Below are 26,418 nucleotides of genomic sequence, written 5' to 3' on the forward strand. Positions count from 1 at the left end.
GCTTGACCATGTAGTTAACGGGCGAAGTTTGGACAATGACGTTTAAGCACCATCAAATTACGGTGGTAGTTTGTACGAGAGGTCAGGACTCGTAGGTGAGACCCAGAGCCATACAAGGGGATTCAGTGAGGGAGGTAGGAGCAGGTCGGCCGTCGTCATGTCAAAGCTATTTGCTGGATCGGTCTGCGGTAGAGAGTGAGCGGGCCAGCCGCCGACATTCCTCGGCATGTTTAGCGGCGGAGGAAACAGGAGTGCACTCCGAAGTGTCTGGATGATACGAAAGAATTGTTTCGATGGTATAGGAAGCTTCACGGCCGTAGAGAAGGTAATAATTGCAGGACGCTTAAGCTTCGCCTTCAAGAGTGGAACGCGATAGCGTTATCGCACCCCGTTCGCACCGCCCACTCAATCGCTCGGCATGCTCTTGAGTCACACAAAGACGAAACGTGCGCCTGAGCAAGCGGAACTTAACCAAAGAACTCGGTGTCTCGGAGGGAGAAACGATCTACGCGAGCCAAATCTCGCGATCGGCACGGACAGTCGGGTCGCGACGCGCCTTGAAGGCGGACGCGATCATGGGGCTGGCGTCTCGATCGGATCGTCCTCTATCTCGCTTGGGAGCGCCACGCAGACGCATGACTCCTCGACAGCAGCACGGCACACATCGCAGGGGACGCTTTCCCACCAGACGCGCTACGGCGCAGCGATCACGTCAGAGACATTCCGCATCGGGCGCTGCACCTAATCGCGCTGTGAGCGGAAAGAAGAGCCGCGTCGCGCTGGCGAGTGGCGCGCCACCTGTCAGGGCAGCGCCGTACATTGTGAGGAGGGGTCTTCTATGTTTGCCGCAAGATGGCTCTGCGTGCGCGCCAAGCGCAGGAGAAATGTAGCGGAAACGTACTTCGCTACGCGTTTAACTACGACTTCTGTAATTTACATGCTCATAATTACCGATATACACCGCAGTATAACTTTCTACGGCACGTTTCTAAGGCAACAGCGCATTCATTAGAGGCGCTTTTGTCTCGCTTTGAAGCATCGAACTCATGGCTGAGTGGTAGCGTCTCCGTCTCACACTCCGGAGACCCCGGTTCGATTCCCACCCAGCCTATCTTTCAAGTTGTTTTCATTCATAAATTGCCGTCCGCCATTTTTCGCTTACGGCCAACACCACCGACGCCGACGACAGCGGCTTTTCTGCGACACGAGCTCCTTAACGCTGTCGCGCTAAAATGGACAGAATCTAGTTATGGCTTGTTTGGCGGTTAAGAACGGTAGAACGAGGTCCCAGTTCAAATGACCCGAGGCAACATACATGCACAGCATGTCGCCGAGACTACGGTTGAACCATCTTGTCATACCATTGGTCAGGGGGTGATAGGCAGGGGTGCTGCGATGTATAATGTTGCATTGATGAAGGAGAGACTTCAGAAAGAAACACGTGCCCTCGGTCACTCAAGAGTTCATGAGCAACGCCGTGGTGTAGAACGAGATGATGTACGACGAAGGAAGCGACGTCGTGTGCTATGGCCGCTGGGAGGGCAGCCACTACGGCGTGCCTCATAATCAGAAAGTGGTTTTGGCACGTAAAACCCCATAATTTAATTTGTTCAATGGTTGCAGCAGGTGTACAATGCCAGTTCATCTGACATAGATATATTCAATTGAGTGCCTGTGTAAAGTTGGTGCACCCCATGCTTGACGTAATTGAGTTCCGCAAGCAAATAATTTTAAGTTTCTTATGCAAACTCATGCCTTTTATACTTGCATTAGCATGTGATATTGGTGGAAATGCAGTTCTGTTCTTATGTTTTATTATTTATGTTCATGCTCTTTCATGTACTAGTGACCTGTCGCGAAGGCTTTAGAGCTGTTGGCAGGCGCATAGAACAAGAGCCCTTAGAAGTCGCCAAGCGGACCCTAAATGGAGACTGTTTTTGAACTGTTCACACACAGTGTGCCATTGATCCTTTCTAAGATAGTCAGAATGCCGGATGATTTCGGTGTTTCGTTCATTCAGGCGCTTTCGGAGACGGCGGACGTGTTTATTACTAAGCTCTCCAACAGCGAAGGAGGCCATGGCGAGCTTCCCAAAGGTGCATCGCCCTGTTATCTACAGTGGGGGAGCGGTCGGTGTCCTGCATGTGCGCCGGGTATTCCTGAGTGCTGGAGACTACCGCCGCAGTCGAAGCAGTGGGATAGGTTGGTGGAGGAAGCGTCACCGAACCCTGCCACCTAATAAGTCGATTTTTCACTAATATATGGAACGCAAACTTGTACTTTGCCACACATTTGGGGCTGTCGAAATTGGTGCTTCTCAATACTGAGGGACGTGGTAGCGAAAAGGCCCCGCATGGTGGACGGTTCTATTCCAATACACATTGGGCTAAAAAAAGGAAGAGATTCGCGCGAGAGGAATCCTGCTTCAATTGCGCAGTCGCAACGTGCGCCTTAGGTAAGTGTTTATAAAGATAACAATTATATGCAGATTTTTGCGAATTGTTCAAGTTCGCACTTGTATTTGTTGCACAAGTCTTTCCCGCCTCCTAAGTAACCAGTTCAAAAAGATAATCGTGCTGCCTACCTCAGACGCGACCAAGCTGTGCCACTTGAGTAAGGTTGTAGTGTGTTTGCTTACCGGTAACATCGGTGAAAACAGTCTTTGCTGGTTGGATATCACACATTTTAGATGGTGTCACAGAAAAATAAAGTAGACCACATGATTCAGCGCAGACCAGTTCGTTTTCGGTAACATTGCGGTAAACACTTTCCATTTACAACGAAGGTTAATTAACGCATTAATCGTCAGCTCGAATTTCGCTTACTCTTCAGCATACTTCATTGGGATGCACGGTGCATGACCCGTGCAATCCACCAATATATATGAGTGGCTACTTGGGCCGTATGGTGGGCCTGATGGTCCCTAGTTCTTATAGACAGGGAGCGAATGGAAACTTTCAACCCCAGTTCGGAGCTTCGGACTGTTATAGTGCCCAAGACTCGCCGAGCACTCTGTCTAGCTGAGCGTGGACACGAAAAAGATTAGGAGAGGCGCTAAATAAAGGTTAGGAGAAAGGTTAATTCACATTTCACTAGCATGCAGTGCAACGGCATCTGTGTGTCGCGCTATATGTAGCATTCTTTCTCGCGGTTGTTTGAAACGTATACGCGGCTCAGTGCATTGTGTCAAGGCTGGAGCTCTGCAGACAAATGAGGTTGTCATTGCCGTGGCTTGAATCCCGTATACTTTACCAACAACGCGTTTCACTCGCCCTAGCTCGTCACGTGCCCACCGATGCGTTTGCAAACAGAACGGCTCCCGGAATGCAAACAAAGACGCGCAGAGCCGACGAACTAAAAATAAATAATAAGAAAGAAGAAAAGGGCCCTCATCTGGCGGTCCGTGTGTGTTTGGGTGTGATGCGAACGCCAGTGAGCGGCGGCCATTGTGACGGGAATAGCGCCGCCGCGTGCTCAACTGTGCACGACGACGCTGCGTAGCGGCGTCGCACAGGGCGACGCCTTTGTCCGCCCCTCAGCCCACGCGCTCCCGTCAGCCGACGGAAGCACTGCCGCATGCGCCTCTTCGGAGTGCGCCGTCGGTTGTACTTGCGCTGATATTTCTCCGCGGTGTAGGTTATTAGTAGCCGGCAGTTAGTGAAAACTAAGCGCACAGAAAGTGATTAGTGACGTCAACCAGAAAGTGGGTGTCGGTGCCTTTAGAGGGAGATGAAGGAAGAGCAGACAAGTAAACTATACTTAAGTACCAATAATGTGTTGACTTACGTGCTAATTGATTAGGTTTCTTGCGAAAAACAGCGCAAAAGGCCTGGATAAGCGAGAGGACAGCGCTTGTGTCGTCACAGCGACCGTATATATGCGCTGTGTCGCTGTAGTGAGGGGCTCTAATTCAGTGGGAAAAAGGTGCAGTAACGGTCTGTCACACTGTGAACACTGGAATCGCGCCTTAGAGAAAACTGCACACTTTCTCTGGTTGGCTGTCCTGCAGGCGGGGAAGGAAAAGAGTGAAGCGACAAAAGATTGCTTTCGGGGGTCCGTTCTCTTCTAACAGCTAGTGCCGTGGCAAGCCGATACTGTAGAGTGGTTATATCTGAGTCGACTCTTGGGGCTATCCACACCTTTGACGCTCTCCAACCATTTCGGTGAACTAACCCCTGGCTGGTATAATGTTTGGCGATTCCTTACGCTCGATGCTGTGCCGCTGCGATTATCCACGACCGGGCTCATCCCGTCGATAACGCCGCTGTGACCATTGACGAAGCGCGACAAAGAATGGCACTTGAATGGAATCGTTACATTATTTTTTTTAATTCGAAAGCATGCCCTTAGGCATAATACTAAAGATGTTAAAAATGCACGAACAAATTCGACTCGTGCAAGAAATCTAGGAGTGAACGATGATGTGGTCCATGAATCCAACGTTCAAGGTCGGGTGGGCGGCCAGGCCGAAGGCCTGTTGCCCGGAGGTGGCGGAGACGGCTTAGATGAAGTCCTGTGCACGTCCATAATAGGTGTGTCACTGTCACATTTTGGATTTCTGTGTTGCAAAAGGGGCACGATGTGCCGTAAGGACCATGGTACTTTTGTTGCCAGAGAGCAATCACAGACGCGGTGAGTGTGACCCCGACCGTTACATTATTCCGGCCCAGCTTTCTTGCCGCCTTGCTCGGAGGCCGTGCGAAACCTGAGGCATACACAGCGCAGTGTTGTAAAGCTGGCGCTTAATAATAATAATAATAATAATAATAATAATAATAAATTGGCAGTATCACCCGAAGGGTGAATTATCAACTGCGATAGCCAAAACAGGCATAGCCAAAATCAAGAAAGGGGCCGATAGATGGAGTAGCACACTGTGGGGTATAGACGTTACTTAAAAACAGGAATAAAGTGCCTCACAAAGGTTGGCCAACGTTTCAATAGGTGGACCTATCTTTGTCAAAGGCGCCTTGGCATCAGACGTCGGCCAGCCTTTGTGAGACACTTTATACGCGTGTTCTTATGTAGCAGCGATAGCATGGTTTAGCTTTTCGCTTGGAACTGCTCGGACTTCGTTGTAACTGCTGCGTCGTTGTAACTGCTGCTGTTACGCAGCACTGCTGCTGGGCAGGAGCGCAAGCTTGGCAGCGGGCGCCTCACAACGCGATGAGGACCGCCGCGCTGCAGGGGCGTTGCAGGCCTCGATGGTGCGCGAGAGCAACGGGTGATAGATAGCGTTACACTCTAAAAAAAACAAAAACACGTTTACACCCTCTAGGGTGTATATCTGCCACACAACACTCTTAAAACGGTTGCACCCTTTGGGGTGTATATTTGTACCACAACGATAATCGTCATCTGCCTTGCTTGCGTTTCCTTTCTTGAAAGCTCGGCGCTCGCTACTTTCCTGTCGAGAAGCTGCGTCACACTGATAACGCGCATGCCGTTCGTGACTGGGAAGTACCAGGCTCGCAGCGTTAAAGAAAGGAAACGCGGGCCAGACAGATGACGATTATTGTTGTGGGGCAAGATACGCCCCAAATGGTGTAAATTTTTCTAAGAGTGAACGATAATCGTCATCTGCCTTGCTTGCGTTTCCTTTCTTGAAAACGCCGCGCCCGCTGCTTTCCTGTCGGGAATGCTATGTCATGCTGATAACGCGCATACCGTTCGTTACTGGGAAGTACCGGGCTCGCAGCGTTAAAGAAAGGAAATGCGGACAAGGCAGATGACATTTATCGTTGTGTGGCAAGATACGACTCAAAGGGTGTGAACTTTTCTGAGAGCGTGTTGCTCGACGTTTACGGCCCGTTCCGCTAAGAACGCTATTGTGAGCATGGGCACAACGCTGAGGCCAGCAGCTGGGCAGAACCAAACCGGATCAAGGCGACGGTGCGTCCACTTCGCTCAGCGCACTTGCTGCCGTTCTTCCTTGTCCGCTTAACAAGCGCCATGTTAACGGTACGCATCCAACTGTAGCTCAAAAGTATAGCTACTATTCACTTAGCTTCTCGCGTTGGCCTCAAGCGTCCGTATAATATTTCTCGCAATAACATACTTACACATGCACTATACGTGGCCTGTTCTACAGAGCACTTTTTTAGACTACGCAAGATTTTTTATGAAATAGCTATGAAAGTAGGGGGGGGGGGGGAACGGGCCGTTTTTGCAGGGGAGTTTATAGGTGAAGCGGACATTTAAAAACGTTCGTTTCAAAACAGTAATTAATAAGAATGTCTTAATTTACTTTTTTTATTGGAGCCTCGGGTCAGCTGTATATAAGGCAAATTTGGAGGCAGTCATATTTTAGTGCCCCTGCCCACCCCATTCCTGACAAAAAAAAATTTCATAGCACCAGGGGCGTATCCAGGTGGGCCTTAGGATTCTGTAATGTGTCAATCTGTGATGGCCCAACATATTTATTTGCCTTGTTTGATGCATTGTATGGTGACTTTTTCTTAGATATGTAGATTTATTGGATACTTATACGTGTATTTAAATATCTTGTTGCTAGGTTTTGTGTGTACGTACAGTGAACTCTGTTTCCAGTGATACTTTTTTGCCCTTTATCAAGCTGTATCTTCGCATTTCCAATGTACGAGGGCGAGTCAAATGAAAATGAGCCAGCCCACCCCGCGCAATAATGGTTCGGTTCATCATCTGTGAGCCATGCGCGTAGCACACAGGCATCTCTCATTTAGAACAGTGACACGCACGTGTGAGGATAAATGGTCTTGCGGACCGCTCAAACCAGTGGGGCCCTGGACTAGGGGCGCCACCCACTCGCTTTCTGCACTTTTTTTTTAATAAACGTGCTGATATATATATATATATATATATATATATATATATATAATTCATTAAAACTTCTTTCTGGGCGAGTTGGTGCATACTTGACATGAAAACTGTTTACAGCGCAAACGTGTTTGCGCTGTAAACAGTTTTCATGTCACATATATATATAAAATGCTCGCATTCACTTGGTTGAACATGGTTGCGCGACATAATGGATGCGCCCCAACAGTTGATCAGCGTGGTGTCGTGAGATTTTTGACAGCTGAAGGTGTTTCCCAACAACAAATTAGTCGCCGTATGACTGCCGTGTACGTTGAACATTGCACTTCATTGGCCACTGTGAAGCGTTGGAGCAAACGGTTGAAAGAAGGACGTGAAAGTTGCAAAGACGATCCAAGACCGGGCCAAAGCCACCGTACAATCACCCCCAACACAATTGCAAAGGTTCATGAGCTGATTAAACCCGCCGTAGTTGCCTAGTGGCTATGGTGTTGGGCTGCTGAGCACGAGGTCGCGGGATCGAATCCCGGCCGCGGCGGCGGCATTTCGATGGGGGCGAAATGCGATAACGTCCGTGTACAAAAGTCGTCATTTGCGCCGAAAAGGAGTTGTCGCCTATTTTTTTTTTTTTCGATGGTCAGGGGCCACTACTGATCGAATTTGATAAACCTGGAGAGACTGTCAATCGTTTCCGATATTGTGAAAGGTCGGATCGGCTGCGTGTCGCAATCAACAACAAACGACGTGGAAAACTGAAGAATGGGGTCATATTGCTCCTGGACAATCAATGCCCATTCCCACGTCGTTGATATGGTTAACGCAAAACTGGCAAAGTTCAAGTGGGAAACGCTGCAACATCCCCCATACAGCTCAGACTAGTCGCCTCGCGACTTCCACAATTTGGGGCAACTGTAAAAACAGCTCAAGGGAACCAGATTCGTGTCGGACGATGACGTGAAGGAGTCGGTTACCGACGTTTTGAAGCAGCAACCCAAGGAGCTTTATGAGACGGGAATCACGCGACTCGTTATTCAGTGAGACAAATATCTCAATGCTCATGGAGATTACTTTTAAATAAAGTGCCCCGTTTGTCATATATTCGCATTGGCTCACTCTCATTTGGCTCGCCCCTGTATATTTTGCAGTACTCCTGCTTTTTATATGTGCTCTCTGTTGCGTCTATAATTTCGGTGCAATTACTCACAATACACCGGTGACAGCTCCTCCTGCGCAATACATTGGAACGAAGGACAGCATCATTGAGATTTTTCCCTGGCCGTTGCATGTACAAAAATGTAAACAAAGTTCTTGCCTGACATAGTTTCATTAAAATATTTTTTCTCAACTTGTTCATATCACAGCCTTTACATTTTTCATATCAGCGGCATGCACTGCTTTGCTGGTTTCGAACTGATATAGTTCGAAAAGTTCGTGCAATATTTGCTTTACTTATTAAATAGACAAAAAAAACATGGAAGCATTGATATCAGTTATTTCAGGCACAATTTTTGGAACATACAAGTACATTCTTTTATGAAAAATGCATATTTTACTTGTCTTGACAGTGCGTCGTAGCTTTCAAAAATTCGTTTGCACCATCTTTGGCAATTGCAATGCAGTTATTATTCATGCATTTGATCCCTCGCGTGACACACACCGCTATTGCTCGCTCTCACCGAGATGAAAGTTGCAGATTCGGCGCGGTGAGCACGAAGGGAGAAGCGGCCTTTTTGGAGTCATTACTACGGGCATATGGGGCGTGCCATTTGTTCCTTCTGGCGGCGAACCACTCGGCGTGCATTGTCTGTTGCAGGATCCTCGACCATCTCTTTGCCCGATTTTCTCATGTTCGGGTTTACTTTATAATAAATAATTAAATAAAATATACCATTTTATGATAGGAATAGTAATTTTGACTTGCGTGTATTCGCGTTTAATTACTATTCAGAGGTTATTATTCAAGCAGCAAACAATTAGTTGCGCTTAGTTTTGAGCAGCAAAACCAACTTTACGTGCCTTCACCAGCCAAGCTTAGCCGTGTTAGGCCTACGAGCCATAAGATCCACAATCGAATTCGGAATCAGCGGGGTCTAATAAATCAATTTTCAAACACACGCTAGTTGAGAGAAAGCGATAACCGCAGTTACTTCTAGCTTGCGAACTGCACGCGTTACCGCGAATCAAACCCAGTTTGGTGCTAGGTTAGAGCCGTCGCTCCGACGGGTGCCGCCATGTTTGCTGACGCAAAGCTTCGCAAGGGTATTCCATGCGGGGATCGCGTGAGAACAGTGGGTGGTCGAGCGTTCCCGTACCCGTTCCATCGGAATTTGCATCGCCAGCAATCTTTCTCGAGAAAGATTCAGCGACGTCAATATCTCTACATTGTAGATAAAGTGCCAGAGATTTAAACGGGTGGCGCTGACCAAAGGTTGTGCGAAGGCCACAAACAGTCCTCCATATAAGCGACAAAGGTTTTCGCGGATCCAGGGACTCGCTAAGGGATGCCCATTGTCGCGAAGCCAGCTTGTTCATGTGACGCTGTATTTTCTTTTGTGTTCGTCTAGCCAATCTCAAATCATGATTGGATTTCGTGCGTCTATATCTTCGCTCCGCACGACGGCGAATTGCTCGAAGTTTTGCTAGTTCGATGTCGAAATCGGTGCGGGAAGAACTCCTCGAAAGCAAATGCGTGGTTGTTTGTATGGCATCCTTTATCGCGCCCTGTAGGTTATAAGAGGTGCCGTCACGACAACAGTCTTCCATTATTATTTTGTATTTAGGCCAATCGGTGCACTGGACGGTTCTGGCGGACTTGGAGCTAGTCAAACCTTCGATCTTCAAATAGGTTGGGATGTGGTCGCTACCTCGTGTTTCTAAATCGGAAAACCAGTGCACTCTTCTCGAAAGCGACCGTGAAACGAAGGTTAGGTCCAAGCAGCTGCTATACGCTGATCCACGCAGATAAGTAGGGCTACCATCATTTGACAAGCAAAATTCGCGTTCACAGGCAAAGGACACCAACGTTCTGCCTCTAGAGTTAACTTTGGAGCTTCCCCATAGGTAATGGTGGGCGTTAAAGTCACCAGTGAGCACCCACGGCTGTGGAGTCGACGACAAAATTCCCCGTAGGCGCTCACAATCTAGACGGCTTGCTGGAGATAAATAGGCTCCAAGAATTGTAAACGTGAGCTTTTTTCTTCTTCACTGTTAAGCAAACGTATTGGTTTGCTTCGTCAGGAGGCACTGGGTGATGTACATAAGTCAAGTAACGGCGTATAAACACAACAACCTTGTTGCACTCTTCGTGGGTAGAGGACATAAAGCACTCATACCAGGAAAGTCTGATGGGAGCTGACAGGTTGGGCTCGCAAATCACGATAATGGGGAACTGGTGCGTAAAGACAAACTGTCTAAAGTCGGACATGCGTGACTTAAGCCCTCTGGTGTTCCACTGAAAGACAGATGCATTCTTGACTTCCTCTTGAAACGACGACATCTTTCGGACCGTGGTTTTACCCTATAGCCGCAAGCACCGGACTCAAGGTGTCCAGCACCTGCAGTGCGCTCTGTGCCGACGGGGTTTTCATGCTGCTCAGTAGAATGCGCATGGCGTCCATAAGTGACTTCAGCATCACTATGGCTTGGCGATCCTCAGTCGTCGTCCCATCCGCGGTTCGTGAGGTCATTGAGGGCGGCGCAATTTGATGTGACTCCGGGGCAGGTTGTGCTCGTGGAAGTGTCGGCCACTCTTCAGGAGGTGAGAGTGTTGCCCCAGTCTTCGTTTTCGCAGTGTCTGTTTTTGTGGAAGTCGGCGTTGATACGGTAGCCGCTTTGCCGGAAGACGGTGTATATCTTTCAGTAGACGTAACTCTTAGTGATGCTCTTCGGTGACGATGTCGTCGTCGCCTGAGAGTAGCGGCAGCCTCTCCGTGTGATGAATGGTCCTGTACCATATGTTTGAGTGCTGCTCGCTCGTTTTTCACCCGCGGGCAATCATTTGATGAGGCCTCATGAGTACCATGGCAGTTAGGGCACTTCAACACAGTTGCGCGGCAGGCATCTGCTGAATGAGATTCGGCGCACCGTGGGCACACGTGGTTATTCCTACAGACACCTTTTTACGTGTCCAATCTTGCAGCATTTGTAGCATTGCAGGGCTTCGGTACGTATGGGCGGACTGGATGGCGGACGTGGCCAACTTTGACGTGTGAGGGAAGGCTGTCTCCATCAAACCACAGCTTGAGGCAATGGGTGTTGCCAAGTCTTGTGATGTGCGTGATAAGAGTGCCTTCTGTAGTTGGCTTTATTAATATCGGTATCGGTATTAATATCGGTATTAATATCGACATCATAAATGACGCCGATGGTCCCACTGCAGCCAGTAGGTATCACGGATCGCACTTGTACTTTGTCGATTTCCGTTACGTGCCGCAGGCTTTGCAGTGCACTACGGTGTAAAACGTATATTGCACAGACATTCAAGGACATTCTTCCATGCGTTTATTCTCACGTCTTTTATCTCATTTGGCGCGATTCCCTCAAGAAACGCAGAAAGGACATGCCTGTTTAGGAGTCACAGATTTGACATTGGGTCCACAGGCATGAAGAGCATAGTGTGCGGCCAGCGCTGTGTTGTTTTCACGGTGGAGACACTTGGCGACGATGACCTCTGTAGCAGTCTTCTTTTTGTGGTTCGGCTGATGACAAGCGTGAAATCGTCGTCCGACGAGTCGACGCTGTCCGAGTACAACTCGGTTGCCTCACTGTCCGTGTTACTTGACGCATTTCCACGTTTCCTGGACGCGACCCCACGTGATGGCTTGGCTCCAGGAAGGTCTTCGAGGGCTTCTTCGTCCATTGCCACAACATGGGAGCGGCAGCTCCCAGAGTTTGGAAAGAAACAAAGCCAGACAAAGGTACAAGCGTTCTATGATAGAAACACTTCGTCGTCGTCTCCTCGAACTAATGAGGAAGCAGTTTGGGAACTATTAACTGTAATTCCCCTGTATTTCGTGGTACGTTGTTTTATTCCCATACCCGAGGTTGCTGTATTTTTCCGAAGCCACAGCACACATGTTATATGTGTGCTTAAAGGAAGAAAATGTGCACAAGTTTTTATAATCAACACTGAGAAAGCATAGAGGGCCCGTATTCACAAAAAAGGTTGTACGCTGCAGTTGTTCGTATAAGAGGGAATTCCAGCCAATCCTGATGCTGGACACGTTGCTATCGAAGCCGGCCAGCCAATTGTAAAGAGCACTTACGAAGGAAAAACTTTGTGAATACAGTTGTAGATCTATAAAGGCGACGAAAATGGTCTTACGATTTCAGCCAAGGAGACATGGCTTCATTATGATCCATTGGTCCAATTTCGCGAATCCCATAGTGTGTCTTGAAGTAATTCACTAAAAAGATATTTGGTGAATGTTTGAATTAGCCGCTTAGAAACTGATTTATCATGTAAGTAATGTGCGCTCTTCAGGTGAACGAGCCGAATGGCGCGATATAACTATCTGCGAATCTTATGAACTCGAAAGAAAGAAAGATACGTGTTGAGGTGTTAAAAATAAAGACGGATGGCACGCGAATGGTGCCGAGTTTATACTCTCACTTATGCATGTCCCTTTCGACACTGTTCTTTATATTCAGTGCAGATAATTTATGAGTAGAATTTGTAAGCAGTGAGGGCGACTGGCATTTGCGCTATTCTTGTGTACTACTGGCTTAAATAACAACCTCGTATCTAAACTATTCGGGGATAAAATATGTGTCAACACTTTATTATGTAGTTAGATAATTTACCTCTTTTGAATTGTTGATTTAATGTGCTGTTGATTTAATTAAATTGCTGATTTTAATGGGTCAATGACGACAGTTTAGGGAGCGCTAAGGCGCGCTTATTCAGTCTCGTGTTTCCGACGAGTTGGCCTCTACGTGGCGACACCGTCACCTTCGGGGTCGGCCGAATAATAAGGCTCGCGCGAAAGGCCGCTCTTCTGCAAAGAGGGCAAGAAAATTGAAGAAACGGCCATCTTCTGAGAAATCAGAAATGCGCCTGAATTAGCATGTGACGGTGCCATGGTGCGATGTCTGGGTGTCTGAAAATGCCGAAATGGTCACTGCCGCATTGGTACGTTCAGTATATGATATGTGTGTTGTTTTGACTGTCGTGTTATACTGCTGTTGTGCGTGCATTCACTGCAACATTCGCTCTTTCCCATGTACAAAGTACGTGCCGCAGTGTGTACAAATATGTGACACTTCCTGTCCATGAGGCAAGGTGTATCTGGTCCAGTGTTTAACGCCGTTATGTCGTCTTTTTCATGCCAATGAAAGATAAAAATAAAATGCGTGCTTTTAGGCACTTCCTACTGCTTTTTGATTGACGCCGCTTTCCGTAATCAGTGATCGTTCATGAGGCTTCAAATGGATAGTTTATTGCAAAGAATGCAAAAAAATATGGCCGATTGGGATTTAGAGCTGATTAGCACGTCCGGCTAATCCCACTTGTGTTATATTTTGTTGTTTCATTGTGCGTAGTGTCAGCTATGAGAACATGTACGTCACCAAATGGTGACTGTGTGCGCTATAACATAAGGCTATTCCAATCTCTTTCTATTCCATTTCCGTCACGAGCGCTCCGCTATTGGTCAAAAATCTTCGGGCCGCGCCCACTTTATCTTTCTGTCATGCGCGTCACAAAAATCTGTGAAAACTCTTTATTTCAAAATGGCGTGTGCGCACTGATCATGCCTTATGAGTGTCCCGCGCCTGTGTTGTCACTCACAAGAGCGCACATTTGGTCGAGTTGGCACTGATACGCGATGGAAATAAACAGCGCAACTTTTACGCCGACCGTAGGACAGCGCTTGTGTGTGCCTTCCTGTCCTACCGGCCTGCGTAAAAGCTGCGCTGTTTATTTCCATCGCGTTTGTTGTCACTAGCAATCCGCTATTGGTCAAAAATTTTCAGTCCGGGCCCGCTTCGCTTCTTTGTCAGCCAATGTCACGAAACCGCGAAAACTCGCACGTCAAAGTGATATGTATGCATTGAAGATGCATCAATGTATCGGACAAAAGGTAATTTTTTTTTAATATACACTTTAAGAAAAGTTTACACCCTTTGGAGTGCCCCTTCTGCCACACAACGATAATCGTCATCTGCCTTGATGCGTTTCCTTTCTTTAACGCTGCGAGCCCGGTACTTTCCAGTAACGAACGGCATGCGCGTTATGAGCATGACAGAGCATTCCCGACAGGAAAGTAGCGGGCGCGGCGTTTTCAAGAAAGGAAACCCAAACAAGGCAGATGACGATTATCGTTGTGTGGCAGAAGGGGCACTCCAAAGGGTGTAAACTTTTCTTAGAGTGTACACTCTAAAACAAAATTACACCCTCACTCTTTAGGTTGTATCTTGCCACGCAACAATAAATGTCCGCATTTAATTTCTTTAACGCTGCCAGCCCGGTACTTCCCAGTAACGAAAGGCATGCGCGTTATCAGCATGACACAGCATTCCCGACAGGAAAGTAGCAGGCGCAGCGTTTTCAAGAAAGGAAACGCAAGGAAGGCAGATGACGATTATCGTATAGTGTGGAAAATATACACCCCGAAGGATGTACCTTTGTCTAAGAGTGCAGCCGCAAACTGACCCGTTCTGAAAGGAATTGAAGACGGGTGCCCGCCGATCGCTCTGGCTTTAGCCACTCGGAGGCTGCCGGCAAAAATTTATTTCTTTGTGTATAATAAAAGTTTTGTGTGGCAGTATAACCATCGAGTAACAAAGTAAAGAGTGGACACTCCCATAGGCGCCTGCGGCCGACTTTGGCTCTCAGCGTACCTAGCGCAATCGGTGAAACGCGCCAGCCTCCAAGATGGTCGCGCACGCCGCCGAATCTCCGAGGCCCTAATTTAAGTTTCGTTTCTTAATTATTTTTTGGTTGACCCATAACGTTGCTTAAATCGAGTGATTTCATGCAGGCGCTTGTGCCGCTTTTTATATGTGCAAAAGGTGTTTTATTTCATGCTAGTTTCATTTAAATTAATATTTGTTGTTTCAAGTTGTAACTTAGGGCAACAATCATGCGAACTATATAGGACGTAGAACTTCATCGCTTATGATATTGTAGGTCTAGTAACTCACGCCAAGAGGTGTTCCATGTTCCCTAAAAGTTCCATGTTCCTTAAACATAAACAAACTTGCTGCATAGTAAAGAACACGAGAATAGCAGACAATAATTTATTGCAGCAATATTGTAAGATGCAGATACATGAAAACGGGAAGAAACTGCGAAATGCAAGTAATACGGGTGTCACACAGGCGCACTTTTAAACGCGATGAAGCCGAATCCGATTTGAATTTCTCGGTCGCGACTGGTTCTCTTGCGCAAGCTTCTGCGTTGGAGCCAATAGCAGTCGAGAATTTCAATCCGGATCGGACTTGATCGCGATCGAAAGTGGTCGTGTGACACCGCTATAAGAAAGAATAGTCGGAAATTAATGGCGTGATGGCAATAACATTGCACTAGCAAAACACATAGAAGACGTGTTGCAACTATCCAGATAAAGAAACAAAACAAAAAAAATAAAACTGCGCATACATGCCAGCAATTAATTTGCTCAAAATGGGATTGTACTAGAAGGAAAGAAATATGACGTTTTTTCTTCTACTTCCGCGAAGGAGGGTCAATTAGGGTAGCAAAATTATGCGAATGGTAGCGTGTCGAAATAAAATGGCTGCTAAAATAATTGAGCGCGCACCAACATCTTTATGTCGAATGTGTAAGCCAGTGTGTCCGTCATTAAAGAGCTGCAATTAAGCACTTTGTGTTGGGCCTCTTCACCTGCTGTCTTCGAAGCCTTGCAATCGTCTTCTGATACTTGGAATTTTGCCCTTGAGTATGCGTGATGTCCTTCGGCTGTGCAGTGTATTTTGAGGAAATGGTGGAGATTTCTGCAATACGCAGAATGACAGACAATACTGGAGCACTACTGGAGGCTTCAAAGCTATTGGATGTAGACGCTACGTTCCTTCGTATAAGCAATATTGGAGCCTGCAAAGCTTTATATTGGAGATGCTGCGTTCCTTCGTGCAAAGCGTATACTATTTTATTTCTTTTTTTTGGTTAAGGAAGCACTCTTATAAAGGCTAAGAAGCAAGGAACGTTCTACGGTAACGACTCCATACACAATTAAAACAAAAACACCTATTTTCAGCCCAATGCAGAACAGCTAACAACGCTCGAGCGCACATAGCCTGCTACAGAGGTTGGGAGTGAGTGCATTATTGCCATACTGCAAATATTGCACGTGTACCGCTTTAGAAATAGCTACATTTCTTTTGCAAAAGTAGAGCACCATACTTTTTCAGCAGTCGCTCGTGTATCATAAAGCTCTCTGCCCCGAACGGTATGTGTTCATAGGCCACATTTCTTAACGAACCATTTTATTTTATTTTATAAATTCGTCATTGTATCGAACGTGCATCGCAGCTCGGACGCTGCCGCATCGCTGTTTTCGCCAGCATCACCGCTCATTGCTGCGCATAAAAAAAGAACACGAAATGAAAGTCAGCGTAGCAAATGGGCTGCAGCTGTTCATGGTTGCAAAGCCGCCGTCACTCGTTCATGCGGCTAACAGTGACATAACGAAATTCGAAAATAATAAGTCGTTAACAACGCGCAAAAGAACTTGCTGTGGCCTTACCATGAAACCGCGACGAAGCAGACGCTGACAGCAGAACCCAACAACGATGCTCAGGTGCGTTTTACCGAAAGAGCCCGACGGCGCGGCCTGACTAGGACTAGGCTTCGCACGTGTTGGGTCGTGCCCAGTGTTCGTGCCGCCTGTCAAGCTGCTAGCCGCAGCCGCATTTTTCTTGATGTGCTCTGCCACCTCGTGGAATCGGCGAAGCTCCATAGCTTGGCCGCGAAACGGCTCGAGTGTCCACTCTTGTCGTTTAGTATGTTACTCTATGGTATGACGTTATCGAGCCCTCCCGGCACGTATACGCTATCACTCTGCCAAGTCTTCTTCGCTGAGGATCCCTTCTAGCGCCAATTTTAGGGCCCCGATGCACACTGCCGCCATCGTCGACGAGCCACCGCAAGCTAAGGACAAGTGGCCCAATGGAAGACGCCGGCAGTACCCGGTTATTGACTGCGGTATAGTTGGGCCGCACCGAAACCCTCTCCACTTCTGTGTGCTCCTCGCCTCTCGTCAGCCTATTCGATAAGGAAAGCCTGTCACGGTAGGCAATGCTGTTCGCTTTGAAATCATACAAGTCACCTCCTATAAACGAGCAGAGCGTTTGAGTGGGCAGTTAAAACAACGCTGCGGGTCGCCGCCTATGCTTGCGTCGGCGGTTACATAAATTTGACGTCAGAAGAGTGGAATAAAAATCAGAATGCAATAGCTTTATGTTATAGCGCCCTATATCATCACAAGTTGAGAACTCTTGGCGTAGTATGTTTTGTGTTCAGCTGACTGGTTTTTGGTATTTCTTTCAGGACGCTTAACCGGAACAACCTGACGACGCTGGGAAAGGACTTATTCGAGAACATGAAGAAGCTGCGGGTTGTGTGAGTGAAATTTGGTCAAGCTATGGTTCTTGAGCAGCACAGTATACCTGCTCGATTGAAATAGTTTAAGCAAGTACATTTTAAAGCAAATAACCTTGTTTGGCTCTTTCGGCGGTTTTCGTGGTTGGTGGTCGATGGCCGGCCGTTGGGCTCGGGAAGAAAAGCGTTCATTCTTTTGCTCTCTCGCCCTCGTTCGCGCTATTCGCTTGCAATCATCCTCGATGGTTCCTGTTTTCTTTCTTTATTTTTTTTTCTTTTCTTTGAGTGGCCAGTAATTATAGAGCAATTGACTAAATTTATGGACGCGGTGCTCTGTTGGCACTAGAGTTGAGGCTAGTGCGACCAGTGACTCCTCTGTTAGAACGGGAAATTGCCCACAAGTGCGTTAACAATTGTATGCACATATGTGTGTGGAGAAAGCTTTACGAAAGCTCATTTTCGTGGGCGGTCCTCTCTGGGGCGATGGCCCGGTCAATTCATTGGTCGTAGACGATGACCTTCAGCCGCTGGAGAGATCGCCTATACTGTGTCGCGGAATTGATCCAGTATTATGACGCTCTCGTTCCTCGGACGCTACCCACGTCACACGTTTTCCCGTGGCATCTGGTTAACCTTTATGCCCTTACCTTGCTGCTCTGTTTCTTAGTTGCACGCTCTTAATTTGGTAGAAGAGTTGCTTTTATGTGGCATCATTTTGTTTCAGACCTTCGTGGGCATTTATGGGGAAGAGATAACAGGTTGTATCCACTTTCCTCTCTTGCGAAGCGCAGCCTTGTAGGGAGCTCTGCCATCAAGGGGTGACGATAGGCGTGGTATATTTCTTGCGTAAAGTCCCAATTGGTTTTCCAAGTGCCTTATCATGCATTGCTGTCAGCTCATTCCTCTATAGCCATTCACCTCTGTGTATGTGGGAGAACCCAACTGCTTCAATGCTTGGTTTCGTGTTTTTAGTAATTTCTGAGTGATTCGCTGAATACTTGCGAGAGTTAGTACGTGTATTCTTTTTGGACAAGAGCAGCTGCCATACTTCGTGTCAGTATAGTGCACAAATGTGCCTTTAGGTATCATTGGCATTGTAGAAATCCGTGTGCCCATCTACGGAGATGCTGGATGTTTGGCAGCCAGATTTATCGCGATGTAGTAATGCAAAACAAAAAAAAGAGAAGAAGAAAACGCATGGAAAAGAAGGGACGAACACTAGCAAATTTCCGTCCGTTGCCTTTTTGCGGTACTGCATCACGAATATACTCCAACTTTAGCTATGTCGTGTTCTTGGTCGCTTCTCCTTTCGCTTTGGCCATGTGGGCTTTGATCTATGCCGTGTACAGCTACTCAAGATGGTCCATCATGGGGACGTTCGCAATCGTACTTGTTTATGTAATAGCGTAATCGCGGGGTTTATGTTAGCGACATCACTTATTCTAGGTTCTGACGTTTCGGGGTGCTGGTCCACTGTCACTGATGTCTATGCCCTTGTTCCATCTTTAGAGTCCCTCAGGGTAACCAAGCTTCGCAGTTGTTTTAGGCGCTGCCTACGTTGGCGTGAGTCGGTAGATGCGCGATTATCTTGGCCTCCAAGTTCTCTGTGTATTTGAAAGTGCTGTTTACGTACATCTATTCCAATTCTGTGATAATGACGTCTTTTCCTTTCTTTTAATGTAAGTTCGTGGTTGTTGTGTCCGTACATTATCAGGGAAGTAATCAGGGATTGAAGTACTTGGTTGATATCTCGGTACTTCGAAATGGATTGTCCATTTGGCGCGGCTTGCGCCTCTCATACTCCTTACCGCTTTTTCGCAGCCCGTAATTGCACTGACTAACGTCGCTGTATTCTTTTCATCTTTCTTGAAATATGGCGCTCGTTGCGTCCGACTCGCGCTCAGTTGTCGACGAGTGAGGTTCAATACGCCGAAGGAAGCGTAAATGGCGCGTTTACCTTATTATCGTTTTTCTGTCCACAAGGCCCGGCACAGATTATGCTATAGCCCTCTACACATATCATGTGGCACGAGCTGCCTTGAATGGAGCTCGCCTGGTGGTAGCAGAGATTGCCTGTGAAGGCACTCTCACAGCAAGAGTGGCGCTGGCGCAGGCGACTGTCGGAAAACCCGCTGTCATGCGACTGCCGGCTGTCCTGGCTGGCCTCGTGGCTGCGGCGTCACCCACGGCTGGGCCTCTTCACTCGCTGCAGCATGCCGGCCTCGCTCAAGGGCAAGGCGGTCGCCGAGCTGCACGAGGACGACATGACCTGCGACGCCGGTAAGGAGCAGCGAGCAGGAAACATGTTTGCGCCAATAAAGAAAGGAGTCTGGGGCAGGAACTAAAAGAATAGACAAAGCTTTTGATGGCCGTCGTCTTAGACACGGGGAGACATCTGCAAAGCCACAAAAAAGACTTGCTGAAACGTTGGCCCTCAGCTGAGGCTTTGTTTAATGCCATAATGAGTTCGACAGCGCAAGAAACAACAACAAAGCTGCCATACACATTAGGAATCCTTACAAACTAGCCCGTCCTTTTTTGTTCCTTGCAACCACACGAAGGAAACGGACAAATGTGTGCTTTTTTCAGCAGGTTAAAATGCACGGCACAATACACCATGCGTCGAAGAATAAATCGTTTACTGGCACCGTTGCGACCCTTGCCAGAGCGGCTTTGGTTCTATGCGCAACCCCAAGGCAGTAACAAACCGAGCAATAAGGAACGGAAGAATGCTGTTTGTCAATGTGTTACTAGTCAAAAAGCGTTGTTACATTGTGACATTAATTATACAATACTATAGCGCCAGATTAATCTACGCAAACCTTATTTGAATAACATTATCAACAAAAACTAAAAGTAGGACATAGAAGAATTTACGTGGGATTCAACACTTATGCACAGTACATTTTCGGATGTATATAGTGTTTGGTTACGCGAAAGGTCTTAGTATTTGCCGGAATTTATGGCGGTCTGTATATGTATATGTCACGGTACGGTTACTGTGTGGGCTCATTGCGGAAGTGCGGCAGAAAATGCGGGCTATGGGATGGCCGTGACTAATGCGAGTGGGCGTTCTTAAAGGCCGTTTCAACGGTGCGTGCTCCGATCGTGGATGATTATAGGAAGAGTGGACATAAGGCGCGATGTGAGATGACGTCATCTAATGCAGATGAAACTAGCGATCATAGGTTTTAAGCCTAGTGTTAACCACTCTGCGCTACGTCCGCATCAAGGAAGACATACTTGCATAGTTAAATCGTCAGCCCTCATAATAAAATGTACAAAATGGGCGAAGTAATATGGCTGTGAAATTCTTGGCGCCCATACTTGTGCGGAGCAAATGATGTGGGATACAGCGAGGAATCCTGCTGGCAGTGGCGAGAAATTACATCGGATGTAATGTAGATTTGAAACTTGGCAGTTTAAGCTCAAGAATCCCTCGCCGTTTGTGCTGTATTGAACGTACGACTACATTAAGAGCACGGGACGCCTGTGCAGCGTGCACACTCTTTGCGGACATCACGGTGCTGGATTCTGGGGCCCGGCGACTGCTGTTCGCGGCGGTTAGAAGGAAGCCATGTATGTGACTCGATGCCAACTCTGATTTCCCTATTCAGATACGCGCAACGAATAAACCAAATGGAATTAGTGGCACTTTACGAGATAAATTGAAAGAAACACCAAAGGAAAATATTAAGTCTAGCTAGATCGGTTGGTTATCCATCTAGATGGTTATCATCGTTTTTTTATGCCCATATTTGTTGCATAGAAGATTGCAGGCGAAGGTTCTGCTGCTGTTTCTTACTTTGAACCGCCCTTGCCAAAACGGAAGAGTTGACGTAATCTACACGTGACCTCCATATATGACTCTCTCTGTGAATACTGCTGACGCCGCAGGAGAAGTATCATAGTCCATAACAGGTGACACTTCTCCGATTTCACACTTTCGTTATTTTTCTCGTTTGCGAAAGCTCTGTTCTCGCTACGAATCATGAATTCGTTATTACAGAAGCCTAGTCTGTCATTCTAACTTGACTTGGTATTTTCGTTTGTGTCGCTTTAGCCGGCTGTTCGAAGGAGAATTTTGATGTGAAGCCTAATCCTTTACAACAGTTTTTTGTATACAGGCGAATTTCACACAGAGAGAGGTTTGCGGCTCCGTCACTTTACACAAAAAGATATCGCCGCTGGATCTGTAAGCGGTATGTGTGAAAGAGTAAACATCACAGCACAAAAAGACAAAGCAGAGTGTAGTCTTTGTCGTCTTTTTTGTTTATCAGCCAAATCGCCCAAGAAAACGTTTTGTTTAAGCGTATCTATGAGATGATCTAATGATGACAGCTTTGTTTTATTAGTGTACCACTTACGTGAAACTATTACATTGCTGGTGCTACAGTTTTACGTAAGTCGCACTCACAAATTACGGATATATTTCAGGTGGGTGTATAATGTTTTATGCGGTTCACATATTTTGTGCATTGTTCCTATTAAATTGTTTTGCCCTCCCGGCATGGACTTCGCAGTATCTATCAAATGAACAATAAAATAATGTATCATGCATGTTCGTCCACGTTTCAGTAGTACGCCATCAGCTGCAGCTTCCGGAATTCCGGCACCGTTTTTTTTATTGCTGAATTATAAAGGTAAAACTTGGTGTCTCACATAATTGTTTATTATTATTTCCTGTTTATGTAAAAAGGCATGATGGCCGAAGTCGAAAATTGCTCCTAAGTGTTGGTAGATCGCAACTTTTTTGCTTCAAATGCAAAAACGATGTTAACAAAACGGGTTCAGTTGATGGAGAGCGAAACAATTCCCACAGTTAGCTTGAGAGAGGAGCACCAGTGGTGAATTTAAATTGGCTTCCTTATAGGTAACAAAATAGTATTCTGAGGCGTTTTCTCTATCTCTCTCTCTCAACAAGCCATCTGATGATAATTCGCATCACCCGATGGCTGAGATCTGCTAGCCTCAGGAGGCTAGTAGATCTCAGAGCTTCGTCAGCGGCTATAGTTGGCATCGGGTGATTTATAGATGGTCGAGCGATTGCTCCGAAGAGCGTTGGCCCCGGTTTCGATTTCCGAACTGTGATGAATTTTACAGCATTGCTGTTAGTGCGGTCAAAAGCGCTCGAAAACGTCACGTGGGTGTTTTCCCAATGTCCTGGAAGAACTAAACGAAGCACCGAGTTTAAATTTGGAGCTATTTGGGAGAATGTTAGGGGCGAGCGAGGTGCGGGCAAGGATTCAAATGTGTGGGTGAAACACATTTCTTGCGTACATTCTGGCGCACTGCAGGTTAGTGTCCTTGGTCCTCTACTTTTCTTAATTTTCATTAATGACCTTCCACAAAACGTATCATCGCAGACGAGGCTTTTCGTAGACGATTGCATTCTATACCGTACGATAACAACATCCGATAACAATTTATTATTGCAGAATGACCTTAACCTTGTCAGTTTCTGGTGCAGCACCTGGCAAATGACCCTAAACTGAGACAAATGTAAAGTTATGTCCTTCTCGCGAAAACCTTCAAACTCTCGCTTTTCTTACGTCATAAATAACACCATTGCCCTCTGACATCGTCCTATAAATACCTTGGCGTTGAACTTACAACAAATCTCTCCTCGCGCGAAAGCCTCAAAAACTCTGGGTTATCTCCGACAGAAATTGCTTAAATCCCCTGCTGCAGTTCGTAAGTTGGCATATAAAACTTCTGTTCGCCCACAAATAGAATTTGCTTCATCGGTATGGTCTCCACATCAAAATTATTTAATTTGTATGCTAGAATCAATTCAAAATAGAGCAGCTTGCTTCATCAGAAGTACCTACGACAGAACTTGCAGCGTAACGCAGATTAAAGCAGATATTTCGCTCCAGCCACTTGAAATTCGTCGCACGATAGGCCTTCTTTGCCTTTTCCATATATACGTTTATGGTAATCGATCTCATCTGTTGTCTCTCGAGGCACCAGCGCGCATGTCACGTCGCCGTAACAATAGCCGTAGTTTCACGCGCATCTACACTGTCATCTAACACATCAGCACTGCCACGTATACGTGTCATAACTGTATGGAATGGTCTTTCTGATAACATTACGGGCTTATCAAATCGAGATGCCTTTCGGGAAAAATTGAAAAGCTGCTTGTAGTAACACTGTAAAGGATGTTTTTGACCTGCTTTCCATCCTTGTTATTTGTACTTGTCTGTATGAATATATTATTGTGATTACGCTGTCTAAATTTTACCCTGGACAAACATATTTGAACGTTGTTTTTCTTATCCTGCGACGGCCTGTATTCATACTTATGTTGATTACTCCTGCAGAAACACTTACCTTGTATTCCTCCTTGCTCAATGCCCTTTAATGGGCCTGTAAGGTATTTTAAATAAATAAATAAATAAATAAATAAGTAAATAAATATATTAATTAATTAATTGTTAAACCAGCGTTTTCTGCGTGTTTACATGCGCTATATGACACGCGTAGAAAGCTTCCCCGTTGTTCTGGGAGAACGAAGTGTGACAACTTTATATTTAGAAAGGATGGATGTCATGCTATTGCTTACGTGCACTGAAAGTTTCAAGTGTTCAGGCTAATTAGAAGCGTCGGAAATTTCTTCTAAGTACGCAATTTCTTCCCCTTTGGAAACGTGACACGAAACGCGTACAATATTTGCTCGGTGTCCGGGAGAACGAAACGTGCCACTGTGATTCATTGTGCAGGGAGATAGGGGACATAATTTGGGTGATGTACGATCATATTTCAAATTGTGCAGGTTAATTGCAGATTTTGCAGAAGATTACTTGTACAAGTATTTTGAGCGCTAGAAGCTTGTTTTATGAAGTACGTAAAATGTTTTCCCAGTGCTCTGAAAGAACTGAATGTGTCACAGAGTGTATATTTGGAGGGAATAAGTTAAGGGAATGCTATGTGTGGTAATGTGAGAAACATTAAAAAGTGTCAGTTAATGGTGGGCTTTGCGAAAAGTTATGTTTCCCGCTGTTTCGAGAGAACTAAATGCCGCACCCAGTTTAAAATGTGTGCACATGTGGAGCATGTTTAGTCCGATAGCAGGCCAAATTTTAAAGTTTGTGGCATTAATAGAGGCGCTGCGGATAATTACTGAGTACTCGTTATCGTACTACTTTCAAGCGCAATACGAAGCGCGTAAAAGGTTTCCCGCACCTGCAAGCATAAACTTAATCTGTATTAGAACATGAAGTGCCTACGTCGCATTCACCACTTCTTAATATGTGCTGATTCGCACATGTGTGCTCCTCGAGGTGTCTGGGAAGTATTATGGTTGTTCGAGTAGCTGCAGCAATAACGGCGTAGTGAATGAAACACTAATTTTAAGAAAAGAGTAATTGTCATCCCCCCGACAGTGCTAGCGCGTAGCTACAAAAGAAACCACATACGAGTTTCTCGGGAAGAAACTTCGTGGTTGAAGTAGAGAAGAAAAAAAAGGAGCAATCTTGTGCGATCCTTGCAAATTTGCCAAATTTCCATTGAGGCCAGTTTTCTTGAGCATGTGCTTTAATAGCTTCAATTTAATATTTTAGGAGGTCCAGGTAGAGACTTGGGCAATGGAACCTTCTTCTTCTTAATCCCCATAATTAAATCACATACTTTAAAACATTCTCCGGATATGACCCATACCATGGCCTCCATTTCCTGCAAATGTCGTTTTCCGGGGCCACTAAGGTATCATGCGTATAATTCTTGTATAAAGTTATCGAGCGGCGTGGGATCTAATTTACGGCAAAGGCCGTAGCTAACCCACAAACTTTAAACGTCTCAGACATCACAGCTACCATGCCCCTCATTTTCACAACATGCCACAGCTGCTGACAGTGCGAATTAAAGCCCACACACGCAGGGGTGTAGCGAGGGAGGGCACACTGGGCCCTCATGACGCTCCCCCGAAATTTCTGTGCAGCTGGGCTAGCTGGCACAATGTCCTCTCCTCTTGTCGCGTGCCTGCCCCCCGCCCCCCCTTCCCAAAACATATCCGTCACTCCGCCACTGCACATACGTTAAAGTTTGTATGCGCATTAACCACTATGTGCCCGGCATTTTTACTGAATTAGAATTTGGCGCTAGTTCTCGTTTACTCAGGGCAACGGGGAAACACTGTTCGTAAAACACACTTATAACGTTCCTCAGACCTTGCATATGCAAGTTACAACAAAGACCTAGATGAAGCAGCACAGTGAAAACTTTGCCTGCACACTGTCCATAATTTGCGCCTTTTTCATCTAATCTAAACCAGGTGTTACGTTTAGTTCAACGAAAACATCGAATGTACGAGACAGACCGCGAAATATTTATATCCTGTTTGTTTGGTGTTTCGGCCATCAGCAATGCTTTTGAAAGACCTGTCTGGAGTAATGTTTTTCATGGTTTACAGTTAGATCTTTGGCACCTACCCAGGTAGCACAAAAGAGATACGTAACGTTTTCGTAGCGTTTATTCAAGACGATAAAAACGGGTTAAAGAAGACACGAATGAGAGAACTTCGGCGGGAAAACGTCGGATATCTCTGCTAATGTCCGGCTTAATTGCTTTCTTGAGACGATCTAGAACAGGTCTGCAAGGCGTATTCGAAAAGCTGGTCTAGAAATAGGATTGGGAAAGACACAAGTAATCCCTTTGCCAGAACTATTCGTAACCAATTTCTAAACGTTTTTAGGACGTTATCAAAAAGCTGGTCTAGAAGCGGTCTTGAAAGGTTTACGATCATCTGAAGCTAATTTTCGCGGGTGACGGGCGCGATGAGACATCGTTGTTCAAAACACGCGTTTAGTTTCGCCTCACGCGACTGGCCTATGCCGCGCAGATGTCGTCAGCCGCACCCGTTGGCACGGCCTAGGCCAATCGCGTTAGGTGAAACTGATCGGGTGTTTCGAACAACGATCTCCAATCGCGCCCCAGATGAGTAGAAGCGTCCGTGTTGACTGTAAGAGCCATGGCGCAGTGCCAAGCACTGTTCCCCGCATGGCCGGCGCATCGTCTACCAAGTCGCACGAAAATGAGCCTGTTAGGAATAATAAATCCTTAAT

The 26,418-nt window shown here is 46.4% G+C and overlaps 1 protein-coding gene across 1 annotated transcript in view; it reads left to right on the forward strand.

Moving 5' to 3' along the window:
* Positions 1–26,418, forward strand: part of sli (slit guidance ligand) — a 416,482-nt gene that overhangs the window by 256,478 nt on the left and 133,586 nt on the right. Inside the window, exons 7-8 of the mRNA XM_075676723.1 lie at positions 17,303–17,374; positions 19,467–19,633. Coding sequence (XP_075532838.1) covers positions 17,303–17,374; positions 19,467–19,633 — 239 coding nt within the window. The remainder of the gene's footprint in view (positions 1–17,302; positions 17,375–19,466; positions 19,634–26,418) is intronic.

The sequence above is a fragment of the Dermacentor variabilis genome, unplaced genomic scaffold (assembly GCF_050947875.1).
Source record: "Dermacentor variabilis isolate Ectoservices unplaced genomic scaffold, ASM5094787v1 scaffold_12, whole genome shotgun sequence".
NCBI classification, from domain to species: Eukaryota; Metazoa; Arthropoda; class Arachnida; order Ixodida; family Ixodidae; genus Dermacentor; species Dermacentor variabilis.